This window comes from Leiobunum rupestre, chromosome 7 (genome assembly GCF_980474605.1).
Source record: "Leiobunum rupestre chromosome 7, qqLeiRupe1.1.hap1, whole genome shotgun sequence".
In the NCBI taxonomy this organism is placed as follows: Eukaryota; Metazoa; Arthropoda; class Arachnida; order Opiliones; family Sclerosomatidae; genus Leiobunum; species Leiobunum rupestre.
The window spans coordinates 51,758,071-51,776,776 of record NC_143390.1 but is presented as its reverse complement, the minus strand read 5'-3'; the positions used below and the strand labels follow the sequence as shown (position 1 = coordinate 51,776,776).

Genomic DNA, 18,706 nt, shown 5'->3' with positions numbered 1-18,706 from the left:
GAGTGACTGTTTCTATCCTATCAGCGAGTGTTGAATGTGGGATTCAACGAAACGGTTAATCATATATATTCTGATTTCCTAAGTATTTCTTTTATGTTATGTTATGTTTTATTTTATTTTTGCTCATAAAATATTGAATATCAAATAATTCCACGCACGAAAATTCATCGAATAATAAGTTGCGAGAAAAGAAATAATAATGAAGTAGAGGTGTAAAAATCTTGGCAAGAAAACTCTTTTCATAGTGAGCCCGGACTAGCGACGGGCGAACGTAAAGGGCTAACCTATGGGCCGTGACTTCTTTTAACAAATAGACTATGCTAAGTTTTGTCCACTTTTGACCGCTGATACAGGACAAACTATAGGAGCTAGGGAAAAATGGCAATGGACAATTTTGCTCCTTTGATCAAGCTTAACAACATGTTTGAATTTGAAAAAAATCTGCCAAATTCCATAGAAGAAGTGCGATGTCCTTTATCTAGACCTTTATATACATTTCTTATATCTATGGTCACTACGGTTTAAACAAGTTGACAAAAAACAGATAGCTAGTAACATTTTATGTGAATTAAAATGAAAAGAACTAGTGAGAAAGATATAGCAACATTTTTTAGACGTTCTGAAAAAAATAATAATTAATAAAATGTAAAACTTTGTATATTAAAAAATGTTTGATTAAAAAGAAAAACTTCGTAAAATAAAAAATCTTTCAATAAAATTAAAAACTTAATTTTTCTTTTCACACATAAGGTGTATGGGCCCCCCTCTTTGGCAGATCCTAGATCCGCGCCTGGATGAGGTTATCCCCTTCAGCATAGCTGATTTCCAATGGGGTCCAAGAGATTAAATTGTTATTATCTGAATATTTTTTAAACCCAATTTCTGATATCAGAGCACTGCCTTCTACAATACTATTATAGAAGGCAGTGATCAGAGAAAGCCACTAATTTGTCCATGATTGTCTCGGTTGTGTGCAGTCTGTTATTTTTATGACTAGAGTAGTTTAAAGGGATGCAGTATCGTATACATTTCAGTTGATTCCCTCGCTAGTATACGGAAATAAGGCTAGAAGAAAGCCAGAATGTGATTGGTCGGATCTGCTACCACGAGACTTCAAGCGAGTTTTCATATTATAGAACAAATGTTTCATAAGACGGGTGATCTTTAGCACTAAACGTGAAGAAGCTGCGCTCAGAGCAGTAAAAATAAATAAATTGGCCTTCAACGTCATTTTTCTTTCCCACACGTAAGCCCCCCTTCATTAATAGCGACGGTCAGCTCACAAATTTGACTCAATTCCAAAATTCCATTCGGATGTATGTGCGTGTTTAAATGACACAAAAGAAAAAAAATCGTTGTATTTACATGAAAATATAATAATTTTTTTCTTTTCTTGTGGTTTTCGAGTACTCCTGCCAAATTTGACAGCGTAACCTTGAAGAATATCTATTATTATCATTCGCGTTTAGCTCGTCACTCGCGATCGCAAGATTTTTTCCTTGGTAACCATTTTCATTCGCGACCGAAAACTATCGCTACGCCCCCTATGATTCGCCATTGAAACCTATTAATTTTTCCTCTTCGTTATTGGTAAATTTGAATTTATAAATAATGATGCTGCACCTAGACTCGTTTCGGTGGCGAGTATGGCAAAGATTTTCGGAATTTTCGGTTTTTGGGACCACTTATCAGGGGCGGATTAACCACTTTTGCTGCCTTAATAACTTTAGACATTTTGATGCCCCATGGGCCCCTATGAAATACAGAGAACAAACATAAACAGTAAAATTATATTTTAGTTTTGGAAAAAACTAAATCACAGTCGGAACTTAAGAAAACAGTATACCCGCAGAAATTTGTCATAACAAACTCCTAGTTCAACTAAAAAGGAAAGAAAAAGTACCTACAAATTACCAAAGTATGTTTTAGCCACAAATAACGACTTAACGAAACAGGGTAATACGCACTCATTATAATGCAGTCATCTGAGCCCAAGGTTCGTAGAGAAAAATACACTATTAGGTTAGATCAGAGCCGCCATAAATAGAAGAAAAATGAGAAAAATGGCCGTTGCGGTGCGCGGTACACGCTTGCGGCGGCTCTATGGAGACTATGGTTCCAATCGGGAGCCCAGCGCACCCAGCTAAAACGAGTGACGGGATGCGAAGGTAGAAAACACAGTGATTACTCTCGACTAATCGAACTTCAAATTCGAAGACAGTATTGCCAATGTTTTGAGAATATAAATTCCCTCAATTTTCTTCAATTTTGAAAGATGTAAGTTTGGGAATTGTGTTTAATAGAATCTTTTTGCTGCCCACATTTCTCTTGTTGCCCTAAGCAATTGCTTTTCTCGTTTAATGGTTAATCCAGCTCTGCCACTTAGTATGTGTTCAGTGCCAAACAAGGTCTAATTGAAATTTGGTACATGTAAATTTCATACAGAGGCACACTTATTGGTGATTATGATACATATGCTTGAAGGAATAAAGCCTGCAGCAGTAACGAATTGTTGGGTTTATCATTGGTTGAAAGGCCGCTAAAGACAGCCGTCGGAGTTGCAGTGGTTTTCGCGATGATGACAAATAAAGGAAATAATATTCTAGTTACATGAGGCTAACTTTACAGTCTTAAGCAAATAATGTACATAATCTGTATTACATGGTATTTTTTCAAATTAAAATGGTAATTTTTTTCAAATTCAAATTTCTAATTGGTTGATTTCGTGTTCTGCCGCCCTTTGATGGCGTAGTTGTTATTACGCTACTCACAATATTTTTTCCAATTTTGATTTGAATTTTACTTTGAAGGGAGATTTTCTACAAACTACCGCAAGACTCAAACTCCCCGAACTCGCTGATAGTGACCGGCGAAGCGTACTCCTACTTGGACACTGGCTCTCGAGGGAAGACTGCCCAATGGGTGCTTTCCAAGTACAGCGTCGAGGACAGAAAATCCATATTTGCTCAAACTTACAATCAAATTATTCAACGAAGAAGCGTAAGCGATAATCAATCTTCTCTTTAATTCGTGTTATCAGCAGCAAGAAACGATTTACATATGGGAGAACTTGGAAACGATTGAGTTTAAATTTCCGTGTATTTGTAATACTTGAATGCTGCCATATACTGAGCGAAATCGAAAGTATTAATAATGTAAACTTTCACAATTTCTAATTCATTCTAAATATACTTTTGGAAAATACTGTAACGAGAATGTTAAATCTAAAAGGAGTCTATTTTATACTATTAAGGGGGAAGACTACAGTGGCCATTGTCTAGTTTCGCGCTATTTCAAGCTGAACTGTTTTATTTTTGTGTTTTAACTTATAAAATTAATATTGATGTGCTTAAAATAATTTTGACAATTTTTAATTTCAAAGTTATTTAATTATTACGTTTTAATTCGGACCCCCGGAGCTAAACAAGTTGGGCAATCGCCCAAACTACCCTTTAGTTATAGCCTTATATCTCGTTAACTATTAATATTTGAATTATCAAAATTATTTTAATCACTAGAGGAAGGTTCAGCCTATTAATAAAAATATATTCGATTATGTAATTTTTAAAACTAAAACGTTCAGCTTGAAAGAAAAAGAGGTTTTTACTATAGTCTTCCCCCTTAATAAGCTGTATTTCCAGGCAAATTGAATAGTTCGAAGCGCCATCTGTTGCAGTTACTGTGTATATGAAATTACACTTTTACAATGGCACAACCTATCGAAACTAAATAAGGGCGGAAACCATTTGTCCGTTGATGAAAATTCCAATAAATAGGAAAAATTACAACAATATTAATCTATGCCCTAAACCTTTTATACGCGTCATTGCACAGTTAAAATTTCAATGACCTTGAACCATGTCTTCAACGTTATTCAAAATCTGGTGAACCATTAGAGGCTCGGTTATCTAAACTTAAAGATTCAGAAGATTTTGTTATTATATGCGTGCATTATATTAATAAATATATTAATGTGGCTGACGGATTTGGTTGACATCACAATGTTAACTTAACCAACAACTACGTGAGAAGAAAAGCGCGCGCAGAGGGAATTTTTCTCTCGTAGGCGGGGCCAAAGCCGTCAGAGTGATCTTACCTTACGCGATAAGGCAGGATCATCATAAGCATTCCAAATAGAGGTTTGCACTAGTGTTTGAGAACTTACACTCAAACAATTCACGCGGCGCTGGTTAAAATAGGCACGTCAACTAAAGTTGTCCCTACATATGTTTCAAAAGCATTTTGTTAAATTATTCGTTAATCATTTCTTTTAAGAAATTGGCGTATATGGTGTACAACGACCAAGAACCAAACAAGACATCGTCGGCTTCTACTTTCGGCCATACCAAAGGTAAGGCCCTTTCCTTTTCTTGCCGGAAGGATGTCCCACCCCAACCGTAATCTTGTATTTTAGTGTCATCAAAAAAGTGTTTACTTATACCAAGATTTCTACTCCTTCCGCGTTGAGATTGCAAGTTCTCTGGTTAAAGGCTTTTTCCCCCTTCTATAAAAACTGGCAGAGATGAATGCCCCTGTAGCGCAAAGAGTCGATTTAGGGTCGGGCTTTGGTCGAAAGGTCGCTTTTGGGCCCTGGTCCAAATACCGACTCTAAAAGTCCTAAACGTTTTTGAGATAATTCCTCGTAAGTACGTTTTTGGTCGCTTTTAAAGTCGGTATGGCGACATAAAATCTTGGACCACTTGCCGACTCTAAAAGTCTTAACCTTTTTTTGAGATAATTCCGCGTGAGTACGTTTTTGGACACTATTCGAGCATGAGGGAGATTGAGCTCATTTTTGTCATGGTGATGATAGAGGAATTGAATAAAATGAGGGAATATTCATGAGTACTCCATAATTTTATTAAATTCCTTTATACGTTTCAACGTAGTCATTCTCTCGAAGTTTAAAAAAATACTATTTGGAGTGTAACTATTGCTATGACCAAATAAGTTCTATAGCGGTCAATTTGCACCCCTTCGAGAACTAACACCAAATTCTTCAATGTTATCGGCTTGTACCCCTCCTCGATTGGATAAAAACAGATTATTAACTTGCCTGAATTAAATTTGATTTTTATGTTTTTATTCTGTTTTAATGTGGACCAAGCAACTGTTATCTGCCGATGATTAAAAAATATATTAATCTGATTTCGATACGATTATCAGACAAAAAAACACTTACAATAAAATCGATTCTATCTTTTCAAATCCTCGCTGTCGCAATATCAAATTGGGCTATTCGGGTCCAAAAATTTGGCATTAAATTGCTCTCGGACGGTCGGACCATCTTTCCGAAAAAGAGAATCGATACATCAATCGATTCGAACTGTCAGTGTTTTGATTTATTTTTTTCCTGGAAAGGAAATTTTGTTTTGGTGTAGTCAATTTTAAACCTATAATTTCGAACAAAATTACGTCAGTGATCGTGTTACGCAGATTTAAGCCAAAACATTTTTCACCATATTGGAAATATTCGCTCGCTCAGACAATAAGTAGGCCAAATTCTATTTAAAAACAACAGATTTTTCCTTCATAAGTGTTTGAAACCTTTATTTTCGTGCAAATTTAATATAAATAAATCGACTACAAATTTCTTGTTTTCCCGATATATTTTTGAGCTTTTTCTAAATGAAAAATAAATGTGCTCATTTCAGCAAAAACTTGTTTATGGCCCTAATTAGCTTCTTTCTTCTTTCCACTCTTTTTGCGAATTAAAATGATTAACTAATCAGAAACTTCCGACCTAATTAACCAGTTTTAATTTTTCTGCACTCGTAGCTCTCAGTCAAAACGGATGTAGAAATAATATTTCCGTTAAAGCAGTCGTTATTCCGATATTCAAGTTAATAGTTTACACATTCCCTAAATCGAAAATTTATTAAATGTGAAATTTTCGTGAAGAAACAAGTCGTAGTTAAGTCGAGTCTGATGCCGATTTTGCTTTGGTCTGCTCCGCAACTGCTCTAAACTGCCACTGCAATGGGGTGAAGTAAATTTCATCATTCATTCGAGAACACTATATTTTTTAGAGCAGATTTTCGAAGGAAAATTTTGTGCAATCGGAGCAGACCAAAGAAAAACGACATTAGTTTGAATTTCCCCTTTGGAACAATGACAATGAGACGATTTTTATCGTTTATCCCAATCCACCTCACGCTCTAACAGTATGTATCTCCCCTTAAGAGAAAAGCAAATCGGCTTGGAATCACATTGGTCTCCTAAATCTTACATCCTCTGACGCGATTGAAGCACGGCAGGGTTCGTCCACGACCAGGAAAAGCTGGAAAAGTCAGGGAATTTGAAAATGGTTCCAAGATGTCAGGGAAAAGTCGGGGAATTTGAAAATGGTTCCAAGATGTGTGGGAGAAGTCAGTGAATTTGAAAATGGTTCCAAGATGTTAGGGAAAAGTCGGGGAATTTGAAAATGGTTTCAAAATGTGTGGGTAAAGTCAGTGAATTTGAAAATGCTTCCAAGATGTCAGGGAAAAGTCGGGGAATTTGAAAATGGTTTCAAATTGTGTGGGAAAAGTCAGTGAATTTGAAAATAGTCCCAAAAAACCAGATAATTCGAAAATGGTTTCAAAATATCAGGGAAAAGTCGGGGGTTTGAAAATGGTTTCAAAATGTCAGGGAAAAGTCAGTGAATTTGGTAATGGTCCCAAAATTCCGGGAATTCGAAAATGGTTCCAAAATCTCAGGGAAAAGTCGGGGAATTTGAAAATGGTTCCAAGATGTCCGGGAAAAGTCGGGGAATTTGAAAATGGTTCCAAGATGTCAGGGAAAAGTCGGGGAATTTGAAAATGGTTCCAAGATGTGTGGGAGAAGTCAGTGAATTTGAAAATGGTTCCAAGATGTTAGGGAAAAGTCGGGGAAATTGAAAATGGTTTCAAAATGTGTGGGTAAAGTCAGTGAATTTGAAAATGCTTCCAAGATGTCAGGGAAAAGTCGGGGAATTTGAAAATGGTTTCAAATTGTGTGGGAAAAGTCAGTGAATTTGAAAATAGTCCCAAAAAACCAGATAATTCGAAAATGGTTTCAAAATATCAGGGAAAAGTCGGGGGTTTGAAAATGGTTTCAAAATGTCAGGGAAAAGTCAGTGAATTTGGTAATGGTCCCAAAATTCCGGGAATTCGAAAATGGTTCCAAAATCTCAGGGAAAAGTCGGGGAATTTGAAAATGGTTCCAAGATGTCCGGGAAAAGTCGGGGAATTTGAAAATGGTTCCAAGATGTCAGGGAAAAGTCGGGGAATTTGAAAATGGTTCCAAGATGTGTGGGAGAAGTCAGTGAATTTGAAAATGGTTCCAAGATGTTAGGGAAAAGTCGGGGAAATTGAAAATGGTTTCAAAATGTGTGGGTAAAGTCAGTGAATTTGAAAATGCTTCCAAGATGTCAGGGAAAAGTCGGGGAATTTGAAAATGGTTTCAAATTGTGTGGGAAAAGTCAGTGAATTTGAAAATAGTCCCAAAAAACCAGATAATTCGAAAATGGTTTCAAAATATCAGGGAAAAGTCGGGGGTTTGAAAATGGTTTCAAAATGTCAGGGAAAAGTCAGTGAATTTGGTAATGGTCCCAAAATTCCGGGAATTCGAAAATGGTTCCAAAATCTCAGGGAAAAGTCGGGGAATTTGAAAATGGTTCCAAGATGTCCGGGAAAAGTCGGGGAATTTGAAAATGGTTCCAAGATGTCAGGGAAAAGTCGGGGAATTTGAAAATGGTTCCAAGATGTGTGGGAGAAGTCAGTGAATTTGAAAATGGTTCCAAGATGTTAGGGAAAAGTCGGGGAAATTGAAAATGGTTTCAAAATGTGTGGGTAAAGTCAGTGAATTTGAAAATGCTTCCAAGATGTCAGGGAAAAGTCGGGGAATTTGAAAATGGTTTCAAATTGTGTGGGAAAAGTCAGTGAATTTGAAAATAGTCCCAAAAAACCAGATAATTCGAAAATGGTTTCAAAATATCAGGGAAAAGTCGGGGGTTTGAAAATGGTTTCAAAATGTCAGGGAAAAGTCAGTGAATTTGGTAATGGTCCCAAAATTCCGGGAATTCGAAAATGGTTCCAAAATCTCAGGGAAAAGTCGGGGAATTTGAAAATGGTTCCAAGATGTCCGGGAAAAGTCGGGGAATTTGAAAATGGTTCCAAGATGTCAGGGAAAAGTCGGGGAATTTGAAAATGGTTCCAAGATGTGTGGGAGAAGTCAGTGAATTTGAAAATGGTTCCAAGATGTTAGGGAAAAGTCGGGGAAATTGAAAATGGTTTCAAAATGTGTGGGTAAAGTCAGTGAATTTGAAAATGCTTCCAAGATGTCAGGGAAAAGTCGGGGAATTTGAAAATGGTTTCAAATTGTGTGGGAAAAGTCAGTGAATTTGAAAATAGTCCCAAAAAACCAGATAATTCGAAAATGGTTTCAAAATATCAGGGAAAAGTCGGGGGTTTGAAAATGGTTTCAAAATGTCAGGGAAAAGTCAGTGAATTTGGTAATGGTCCCAAAATTCCGGGAATTCGAAAATGGTTCCAAAATCTCAGGGAAAAGTCGGGGAATTTGAAAATGGTTCCAAGATGTCCGGGAAAAGTCGGGGAATTTGAAAATGGTTCCAAGATGTCAGGGAAAAGTCGGGGAATTTGAAAATGGTTCCAAGATGTGTGGGAGAAGTCAGTGAATTTGAAAATGGTTCCAAGATGTTAGGGAAAAGTCGGGGAAATTGAAAATGGTTTCAAAATGTGTGGGTAAAGTCAGTGAATTTGAAAATGCTTCCAAGATGTCAGGGAAAAGTCGGGGAATTTGAAAATGGTTTCAAATTGTGTGGGAAAAGTCAGTGAATTTGAAAATAGTCCCAAAAAACCAGATAATTCGAAAATGGTTTCAAAATATCAGGGAAAAGTCGGGGGTTTGAAAATGGTTTCAAAATGTCAGGGAAAAGTCAGTGAATTTGGTAATGGTCCCAAAATTCCGGGAATTCGAAAATGGTTCCAAAATCTCAGGGAAAAGTCGGGGAATTTGAAAATGGTTCCAAGATGTCCGGGAAAAGTCGGGGAATTTGAAAATGGTTCCAAGATGTCAGGGAAAAGTCGGGGAATTTGAAAATGGTTCCAAGATGTGTGGGAGAAGTCAGTGAATTTGAAAATGGTTCCAAGATGTTAGGGAAAAGTCGGGGAAATTGAAAATGGTTTCAAAATGTGTGGGTAAAGTCAGTGAATTTGAAAATGCTTCCAAGATGTCAGGGAAAAGTCGGGGAATTTGAAAATGGTTTCAAATTGTGTGGGAAAAGTCAGTGAATTTGAAAATAGTCCCAAAAAACCAGATAATTCGAAAATGGTTTCAAAATATCAGGGAAAAGTCGGGGGTTTGAAAATGGTTTCAAAATGTCAGGGAAAAGTCAGTGAATTTGGTAATGGTCCCAAAATTCCGGGAATTCGAAAATGGTTCCAAAATCTCAGGGAAAAGTCGGGGAATTTGAAAATGGTTCCAAGATGTCAGGGAAAAGTCGGGGAATTTGAAAATGGTTCCAAGATGTGTGGGAGAAGTCAGTGAATTTGAAAATAGTTCCAAGATGTTAGGGAAAAGTCGCGGAATTTGAAAATGGTTCCAAGATGTGTGGGAGAAGTCAGTGAATTTGAAAATGGTTCCAAGATGTTAGGGAAAAGTCGGGGAAATTGAAAATGGTTTCAAAATGTGTGGGTAAAGTCAGTGAATTTGAAAATGCTTCCAAGATGTCAGGGAAAAGTCGGGGAATTTGAAAATGGTTTCAAATTGTGTGGGAAAAGTCAGTGAATTTGAAAATAGTCCCAAAAAACCAGATAATTCGAAAATGGTTTCAAAATATCAGGGAAAAGTCGGGGGTTTGAAAATGGTTTCAAAATGTCAGGGAAAAGTCAGTGAATTTGGTAATGGTCCCAAAATTCCGGGAATTCGAAAATGGTTCCAAAATCTCAGGGAAAAGTCGGGGAATTTGAAAATGGTTTCCAAATGTCTGGGAAAAATTTAGGAAATTGGAAAATGGTTCGAAAAAGTCAGGGAAAAGTCAGATAATTTAAAAATGGCCCCAAAAAGCAGGCAAATACGTTTTAACAATACACAAAGTATTTTGCAAGATTTTACCTAACACCATTTAATTATTGTACAAAAATGGACAGGGAAAATTTGGAAAAGTTGTCAGGGAAAACCTGAAAAAATCAGGGAATTTCATTCCGTAAATTTCGTACGAATCATGCAAAAGCAGTGACGCTTTTCCTTCCCCTCTCGTGACATGGTACCATGGTCGTCCCACGCACCCAAATATGCCTCAACATAGCAAGTATCTCCAAGTATAAATAAATATATTCTTGGTATTGGTAAGTTTGGTAATCGTATGTAGTACAAAAGAGAAATATTGGGAATAGGAATAAGCTCAGTCAGACACGGATTAAGGGGGGAGGACGTACAAACGTTTTTACGCCCGTAAAGAAAAATGAAGTAGGACGCATGCTAGTGGAAACCAAGCATAACGGTGCGAGGGACAGCCAATGCCTAATTTTAGGGTTTCTTAGCCAAAATTAAGAACCCGACTGCAAGGACACGATTTAGCCTATCGATTGATGTATCCTATTTCTTTCTATCACAGACGGAGCGGGGTACAGCCAATTCCCAACTTCTAGGCCCTATTGCCCTAAAGTGAGACCAATGAGGGTATAATATCACATGAAAGAGGGCACGATATCACCAATCGATTGATGTATCCAATTCCAATTCCTTTCTATCGTCAATGGCGTGAAAGACCACTTAAGCCCAATAAATAGGTCCCCGAGCCTCCAAATTGATATAGCAATAGCGAAGAACGAGGCGAAGAATCACTTTTTGACGATTGCAAAGTCACATATAATATATTTGAAGATAGATGATGGTATATCGTTATTCACAAAATTCAAATAAAAAAATATTACTAAATTTAAGGCAAGTATGTATTTTTTTCAAACAGAAAATCAGAAAAAAAATCGGTTTAAAGCGCTTAAATGGGCAAAAGCCCAACTGTCAGAACCTCAATAATCAAAATTGGTTTCGGGATATCGATGGTCTATAATGCCCTGTATTTTGACGCAATATCTACCATTTTAACCGAAACCATTGAAGAGTGATGCCCACTTGTTTTGTAGACGCTTCAATAAAACATCTTCTAGGAAATTGCCAAGAAGTAATATTTTTGAGAGCCAGGACCTGCAAGTTATTTTTTATAAAATGCTTGTTGAAATAATGGAAATTTTTCACCTGTACGCTATGCAACAAGTGTTTCCTTTTAACCAGGTACATTTTTTAACATATTAAGGCTTAGCAAAAACACAACGTGAAAAATTTACATTATTCACTCCACACTGGTGAAAGTGGTTTTTCACCGAGTTATTCTTTTTTCCCTTTCTATAAAAACTTGTTCAGGTTAACGGTAATAGTTATAATGTAGGGAGCTGTTGGCTAGCGTTGCATGAAGGGCTTGCCACCACCTTCCTACGCAGTATAACCGCCTACCACAAGGGCGTATCCAGGATTTTATTTCTGGGGAGGTTTTGAGGAAAAATTTCAAGGGGGGGTGCTGACGGAAGTTTCACTGATTTTTATTATGTACCTCCCCCCCCCCGGTCATCAGCATTTCGGGGGGGGGGGTTTGAACCCCCAAACCCCCCCTTAAATACGCCCTTGGCCTACCAGAATTAATGACATTAAAAGCTGCTAGATGACTTGGGCCTTGGTTATAGCCTAGCTGATTATTTACAGCTAGCCTTAGGTTCAGTAAGGACAGATTCTGAAATTGAGTTATTGTTTATTTTCTTGATGACACTTGTGATTTTAGGTATTTTGGCAACGGACGGTATGACAGGGTTTTGGCTGGTTCATAGCATTCCTAGGTATCCGGACAAACCGGAAGACGGAGCCTACGACTTTCCGGAAAATGCAAAATCAAACGGACAATCGGGCATTTGCATTACGTTCGACTTCAATACACTGCCTGCGATTAGTAAGTGCTCACAGAACAATCTTTTACTAAAAGTGACATAATTACCTTATGTGTGTCAACGGAAGCGTTTCAGAAATGAACGTTAACCTCGAAGCAAGAGTTTGGAGGGTGGAAGAGGGAGGGAAAATACATTGGGGAGGGAATGGAGTTCAAAAGTAGAAAGAGTGTCCACCCGGTAGAGAACTTCGAGAGTAAGGAAGCGCTGCTAAAGGTTTATTAATTTTGCCAATAGTGGATCTTCAAATTAATTTTGCGCGTAAAAATTCGCCGTCATGTTAGGGTATAAAAACCATGAAATAACCCGACTATTCTTCCCTATGTAATGGTACTGTCACTCGCAAAACGTAATTCTACGGAATAGCTAACACCATCTGCATACGGTCATTTCAAAACACGAAAGGAAAAAGCAGAAAGTGTGTGCATCGTCCATCATAGTCTAGCCTTCTACACCCTCAATCCGATATCATCTTTCAGTAAATCCCATTGAAGAGTATAGGAATTGGCTCATTTTTGGTAATTCTCATGTCAATTTTGCTTTTAGCAGTGCAGTTTTTGACTGAAAATTATACCAATATTTTTGCTTGAAACATATCCTTTCTCAAACTAATTAATAAAAGTCACCGCGAAACGGTCAATTCTCTTCGGTGGGGCGAACTTTTTAATAGGCCATTCCATAAAATATTTCTAGGTGCCTTCACTGTTTTTTCTACGTCACCCACCACCATCTTCGCTAAAACTAAATAAAAATTTGGCTGTACTTTTGCAATTTTCCGGTAAGATTTCTCCAAAAAATTTATACGGGGGTCGGGTTAGGCTTAGTGACTTCGGTGTACAAATTGATTTTAATTTATTTTCGATATTAATTTAATGGCAATACTCATATTAACTCTGTGAAAGTATTGTTAATTCTTAGATATTTATTAGCTAATATTTCACGATAAACCGAGGGGCTAACCACTCTTAGAAAATCTGTACACCGCAGTGCCGTCTTTCCCATTGGGCAAATAGGGCACTGCCCTAGGGCCCCAAGATTCTGGAGGGCCCCATTTTCCACTTTTGTAAGGTGAAAAAGATGAATCTTACAAATATTGTTTTTCACATTTTTTAAATTGTAGTATTGTCTATTTACATTTTACAAATTTTTAAACTATCTAAAACATGTCTTTTCGTAATATAGACGGTGTAGACCGTCGCATTTTTTATTTGAACCAATATTTGAAGATTAGGGCGACGATGGACTTTGCATTGGAGGTTAAAAGCCTAGTTTTTCTTCTGCCTGCCCCCCTTTAAATTAGGCCAACATGTTCAGCGGTTGGCCTACCACCGGGGTATTTGTGCTCCAATAAGTTAATTTAAAGGGAGACAGGCAGAAAAAAACCTAGGCCTTTAAGAAATTGTCTGGAATTATTAGGGGCCCCGCGTATCGCTTTGCCCAGGGGCCCCCAATCACGTAAAGACGGCCCTGGTACACCGGATTACGCTTAGATTAGCACTGCCAAAGGCAGGGACTTCAAAGATTACTTGTAATCCCATTAGTACAGTCAAAGGTACGGCTCTGTACACCGATTACGCGAAGTGATCAGCCCCTCGCGATAAACAACAATCTTTACCTGATACTCAACGAAATGTTAAGCCTTAGTTCACAAGGCTTTAAACATTAACTGTTAAACATCATCGAAACCGTGCTAAATGTTTCGTTATTTTGAATATTTAAATATTTTTCTTTAATGACTAGTTAAATGAAATACTTAATACTTTAAACATTTGAAACACCTAACAAATTTAACAATATCACCTGTATTAATTTAAATACTTACACTCGGTAGCAGACGACATACCGAGCTCAAGAGTCGCAGGGAGGGTAAAAAAAGGAGTAATATGTATAACGTTGATCTAAATCATCCTTGCAAAAACAGTTTTCCTTCCCCCTCTTACCGTCACGAACATTTTATGGAAAGGTCTATTGATACGGCGTTCGATCGGTATTAGTTTCCTCTATCTAACTATATAAATAAGGAACGTATAGACGAGCGAGAAGCAAGCCAAAGTTCATAGTAACATGGCCCAATACCCGAAACTTTAAACCTTTTAAATAACCCCTATGGAAGTTCGACCCTAAATTTGCTAAATTGAAATTTTTTCGTGTGGTTTATTTCATTGTAGTGACTGTGATGCGTTACAACAAACCGAAGATCTACGCAAAGAAGACACAACCATTCATGGCGTCTTTTGGTCCAGAAATTAATAATTTTTTCATTAGTGCTACTCCCATTTACATCAAGAAAGCACCCTTCAACATCACTACAGACATTACAAGCTTAGGGGGAAAGACGTTTACCGTTTTCGGAAAACATTCAAAATGGGGTCAAGGTTAGTGTTACATCGCAATTAATAATATCAGGAGCTTATTAAGTAAAAGTATTCCACTTTGAACGGCATCGAATGGACTCGAGTGTGCCGATCAAATACGTTCTCGCTAACAAGTCGATTTTTGGATCGGCCTTCGGACATCCTGACGCGAGAACGTTCAAAATTATAAATACGTAAATAAGAGGGCGGCAAATCAAATAGGGTTGTGGTTAAAATCTGAAGGTCAATGATAAAAAGATTTATTTTTATCATAAGTAACATCGTAACAATGAGTACGACTTTTCCTGTTATTACTTATTTGCTTATTTTCTGACCAAATCTATTTTCGACACTGCCATTCTCGCCAAGCTCCTATTTTGACTTACAGCCTAACTCAATTGTCAGTAGAATAATATCGTCCTTGTTAATCGCCTTGAACACATTTCGACACGAGGGGGATCTGTGCTGAGAATTAAACTTTTATTGTTAATATGCTGTGATTATTATCCGAATTTTCATTAGCTGCCATTAAATATTCCCTCATCCATTTAGTTTCACGATTGGTACCGTCATGGTAAAGGGTGTATTTATCCTTAAATTGTAGCTTGACCGTAAATACGACAGATAATAACGTATTTTCTGTGTTTCTGGTTCTCGATTAATGAGTTGAGCAGGGTTATCTGATTCATGTTATTTAAAGAAAAACATTGATTTAATTATCCCATTATACTTCAACGTATTTAGGACAATGTACAAAGTAGGCTCTCTAACAATGTCAATTCAGAACAATCTTAATTAAATTTAGTTTCTAAAAAGTAATTAAATTTAGTTTTTAAATAGTAATTAAATAAATTTTTTAAATGGTAATTAAATTTAGTTTTTAAATAGTAATTAAATTTAGTTTTGAAATAGTAATTAAATAAATTTTTTAAATAGTAATTAAATTTAGTTTTTAAATAGTAATTAAATAAATTTTTTAAATGGTAATTAAATTTAGTTTTTAAATAGTAATTAAATTTAGTTTTTAAATAGTAATTAAATAAATTTTTTAAATAGTAATTAAATTTAGTTTTTAAAAGTAATTAAATTTAGTTTTTAAAAGTAATTAAATTTAGTTTTTAAAAGTAATTAAATTTAGTTTTTAATAGTAATTAAATTTCATTTTCAAATGGTAATTAAATTTAGCTTTTAAATAGTAATTAAATTTAGTTTTAAAAAAGTAATTAAATTTAGTTTTTAAAAAGTAATTAAATTTAGTTTTTAAATGGTAATTAAATTTAGTTTTTAAATGGTAATTAAATTTAGTTTTTAAAAAGTAATTAAATTTAGTTTTTAAAAAGTAATTAAATTTAGTTTTTAAATAGTAATTAAATTTAGTTTTTAAAAGTAATTAAATTTAGTTTTTAAAAGTAATTAAATTTAGTTTTTAAAAGTAATTAAATTTAGTTTTTAAAAAGTAATTAAATTTAGTTTTTAAAACTAATTAAATTTAGTTTTTAAAAAGTAATTTTTTTTATACTTAATTTATTGATGAAATGAAATTAATTGCTTTTGCGTGGTAGGGTTTTAAATAACAATTTATAAGTTACAAAAGTAAAAAAATGTTAATTATTAATTACATTTTAGTTATTGGAGAAAGGGTTAGTTAACAAGAATTCATTTAATTGTCTAGTTTTTTATATAACTCAATAACACCAAGATTAATTATCCATGACATAACCTCTTTTTTTAAATATAGCTAGTGTTTCACATTTCTTAATATCGTTATCCAGAAAATTATATAATTTTGGGCCCAGGTACGCTGCACGTCTTTGGCCCACTTCTTTGAACATTATTTCACTTTGTACATTTCCAGCTATTATATTTCTAGTTTGGTATACATTACTAGGTATTATTGTGTTTCTAATATTAAAAGTATACAACATTATTTCTTTAACATACAATTGTATCAACGAGAACACTTTAAATTGATTATATAATATTTCCCGTGATTCTAGGCGGTCAGCTTTTAAACATATTCTAAAAATTTTTCTTTGCATTCTTTCTAACGGTTCAAGGGTACTTTTAAACACTCCGCCCCAGCCTAATAAACCATACAATAATACCGATTATACCAAGGCAAAGTACACAATTCTAAGCCAATAAGTTGATAATATAGCACATAGGGCATGGAAAATATACAAACGAGATACGCAAACGCTTCAATAAATTATTAATATGACCTTTCCAATTAAGCTTATCATCAATAGTAACTCCTAAATATTTCACATTGTAGACACGCTCAACATTCAAACAATTTCTGTCACCAAGTTATAACCCATGTCACTGGGAGTTCTACTCGAAAAACAAATGTAGTTAGTTTTATTTATATTTAACGTTAAAAGGTGCATATTCAAAGATCTATAAATTTGCGAGAGTCTACATTGCGCTTTTTGGAACACCTCGAACCAAGTTAAGCTATCAAATAATATAGTCGTATCGTCCGAGAAAGAAATTAACATTCCATTTATTGCACAAATCATTAATATAGACTATAAAAAGAATCGGCCCAATCAGAGTACCTTGAGGAATCCCGTACGTTAATGCACGTGACTCACTAAAAGTATTTGAAATTTTAACCATTACTTAAATTTAGTTTTTAAATAGTAATTAAATTTCATTTTCAAATGGTAATTAAATTTAGTTTTTAAATAGTAATTAAATTTCATTTTCAAATGGTAATTAAATTTAGTTTTTAAATAGTAATTAAATTTAATTTTCAAATGGTAATTAAATTTAGTTTTTAAATAGTAATTAAATTAAATTTTAAATAGTAATTAAATTCAATTTTAAATAGTAATTAAATTTAGTTTTTAAATAGTAATCAAATTTAGTTTTAAATAGTAATTAAATTAAATTTTTAAATAGTAATTATATTTAGTTTTCAAACAGTAATTAAACTTAATTAAAATTAATTTTAGTCTTACTTTACAATTTTGTGAAGAAAAATAGACAAAACGTTTAAAAATGTATAAAAACAATTTCAATCAATAAATATCCGATTTAAATCAAATAGACTGGTTTTCGTTTGTTTAGAAAAACAAAACCTTTTTTAGTGTATACATAGAGCCACGTAGCGGCCAACGCTAAAAGCTCATAAAATGCTGGATTTTAATCTGCTAAGCGCACGTTTTGTGATTTATCGTTTGCTTAGCAGATGAAAATGCAGCAGTTGGCCGTGACTTTTAACTGATAGATAGAATAGTGATTGGGTAAATTGAACGCATTGCAGAGCTGTACGATGACGCGATCGCTCCTAGCCTGAGAGTGTCTCTGCTCGTGGAAACTTGGAGAAACGGCGCTGGCACGAAACTGGACCCGGACTGCAGCGACGAATTCACAGTGTACAACGTGGACAATTTGGAAATGAACTTCAAAGGCAAAACGAGCCCGGAAATATTCCCGTTCTCTCGGACAGTTGACCACAGCAAATGGGCCGTTGCTCAGCGAGGCTACCCGTCGTGGGCTTGCGTCGCCGATATTAATAGAATGGTTAGTGATAAGAGTTATATTAAAAGGAACCACCTATGGACTGCATTGTAAAGGATGATAAATTAGCGAATAATTAGATTAGTCCATAATGAAAAGGGATAATAAAGATAAACCCTAAACAAATTTTAAGAAATTTAAAAACTTACTAATAGCTTATAGATCTTCGAGTGTAAAACTAAATTAAATTAAATAAAATAGCCAGAAATTCCAACGGTAGACCGGTTTCGTCCTATTTGGGACTCGCCAGTACCGTGCGGGAAATCTGGCTCGCGACTTTAACGCCAAATAGAGAAACTAAGCCTAAATATTAAAAATTTCAAAATCTATTTGGTCCGAGTTTCGCGTCTTTTTGTTTGCTCGAAGACCTATCGGTACGAGCTATTAGTAAGTTTTTAAATTTCTTACAATTTGGTTAGGGTTTAGCTTTTCATAATGGACTAATCTACTTATTCGCTAATTTGATCATAAGAGTTATATATCAGTTTCACCAGAGTTCTAAGAGTGAAGGATTGATCTTTCTAAATGTTATTCATTTGTAACGTACCTTCGCAGGCTCCCGATGATTTCTTTTCTTAAGAAAACATAGTGCGAGACGAAATTGATCATATAGCGTGTCTCTATTAAAGAGGGAAAACTATCTAATAATTAGTACATATTCCTATACATCAAAAGTCAAAATTAGGCCAGAGATTCCAACAGTAGACCGGTTTCGCCCTTTTGGGGCTCATCAGTACTGTGTAGGAACTCTGGCTTTACTCGGAAATCTGCCGATATCAGTAAAACCAAAAGTAGCATAAGATTCAAAAGTGTGTCAGCTGTACCTTCGCGCCTATTAAAATTTCTATT

General features: G+C 35.3%; 1 protein-coding gene across 1 annotated transcript in view; it reads left to right on the top strand.

Moving 5' to 3' along the window:
• LOC149936955 (plancitoxin-1-like) overlaps positions 1 to 18,706 on the top strand; it is a 28,819-nt gene that overhangs the window by 6,901 nt on the left and 3,212 nt on the right. Inside the window, exons 2-6 of the mRNA XM_090181599.1 lie at positions 2,811 to 3,000; positions 4,276 to 4,351; positions 11,816 to 11,980; positions 14,144 to 14,350; positions 17,601 to 17,860. Coding sequence (XP_090037725.1) covers positions 2,811 to 3,000; positions 4,276 to 4,351; positions 11,816 to 11,980; positions 14,144 to 14,350; positions 17,601 to 17,860 — 898 coding nt within the window. The remainder of the gene's footprint in view (positions 1 to 2,810; positions 3,001 to 4,275; positions 4,352 to 11,815; positions 11,981 to 14,143; positions 14,351 to 17,600; positions 17,861 to 18,706) is intronic.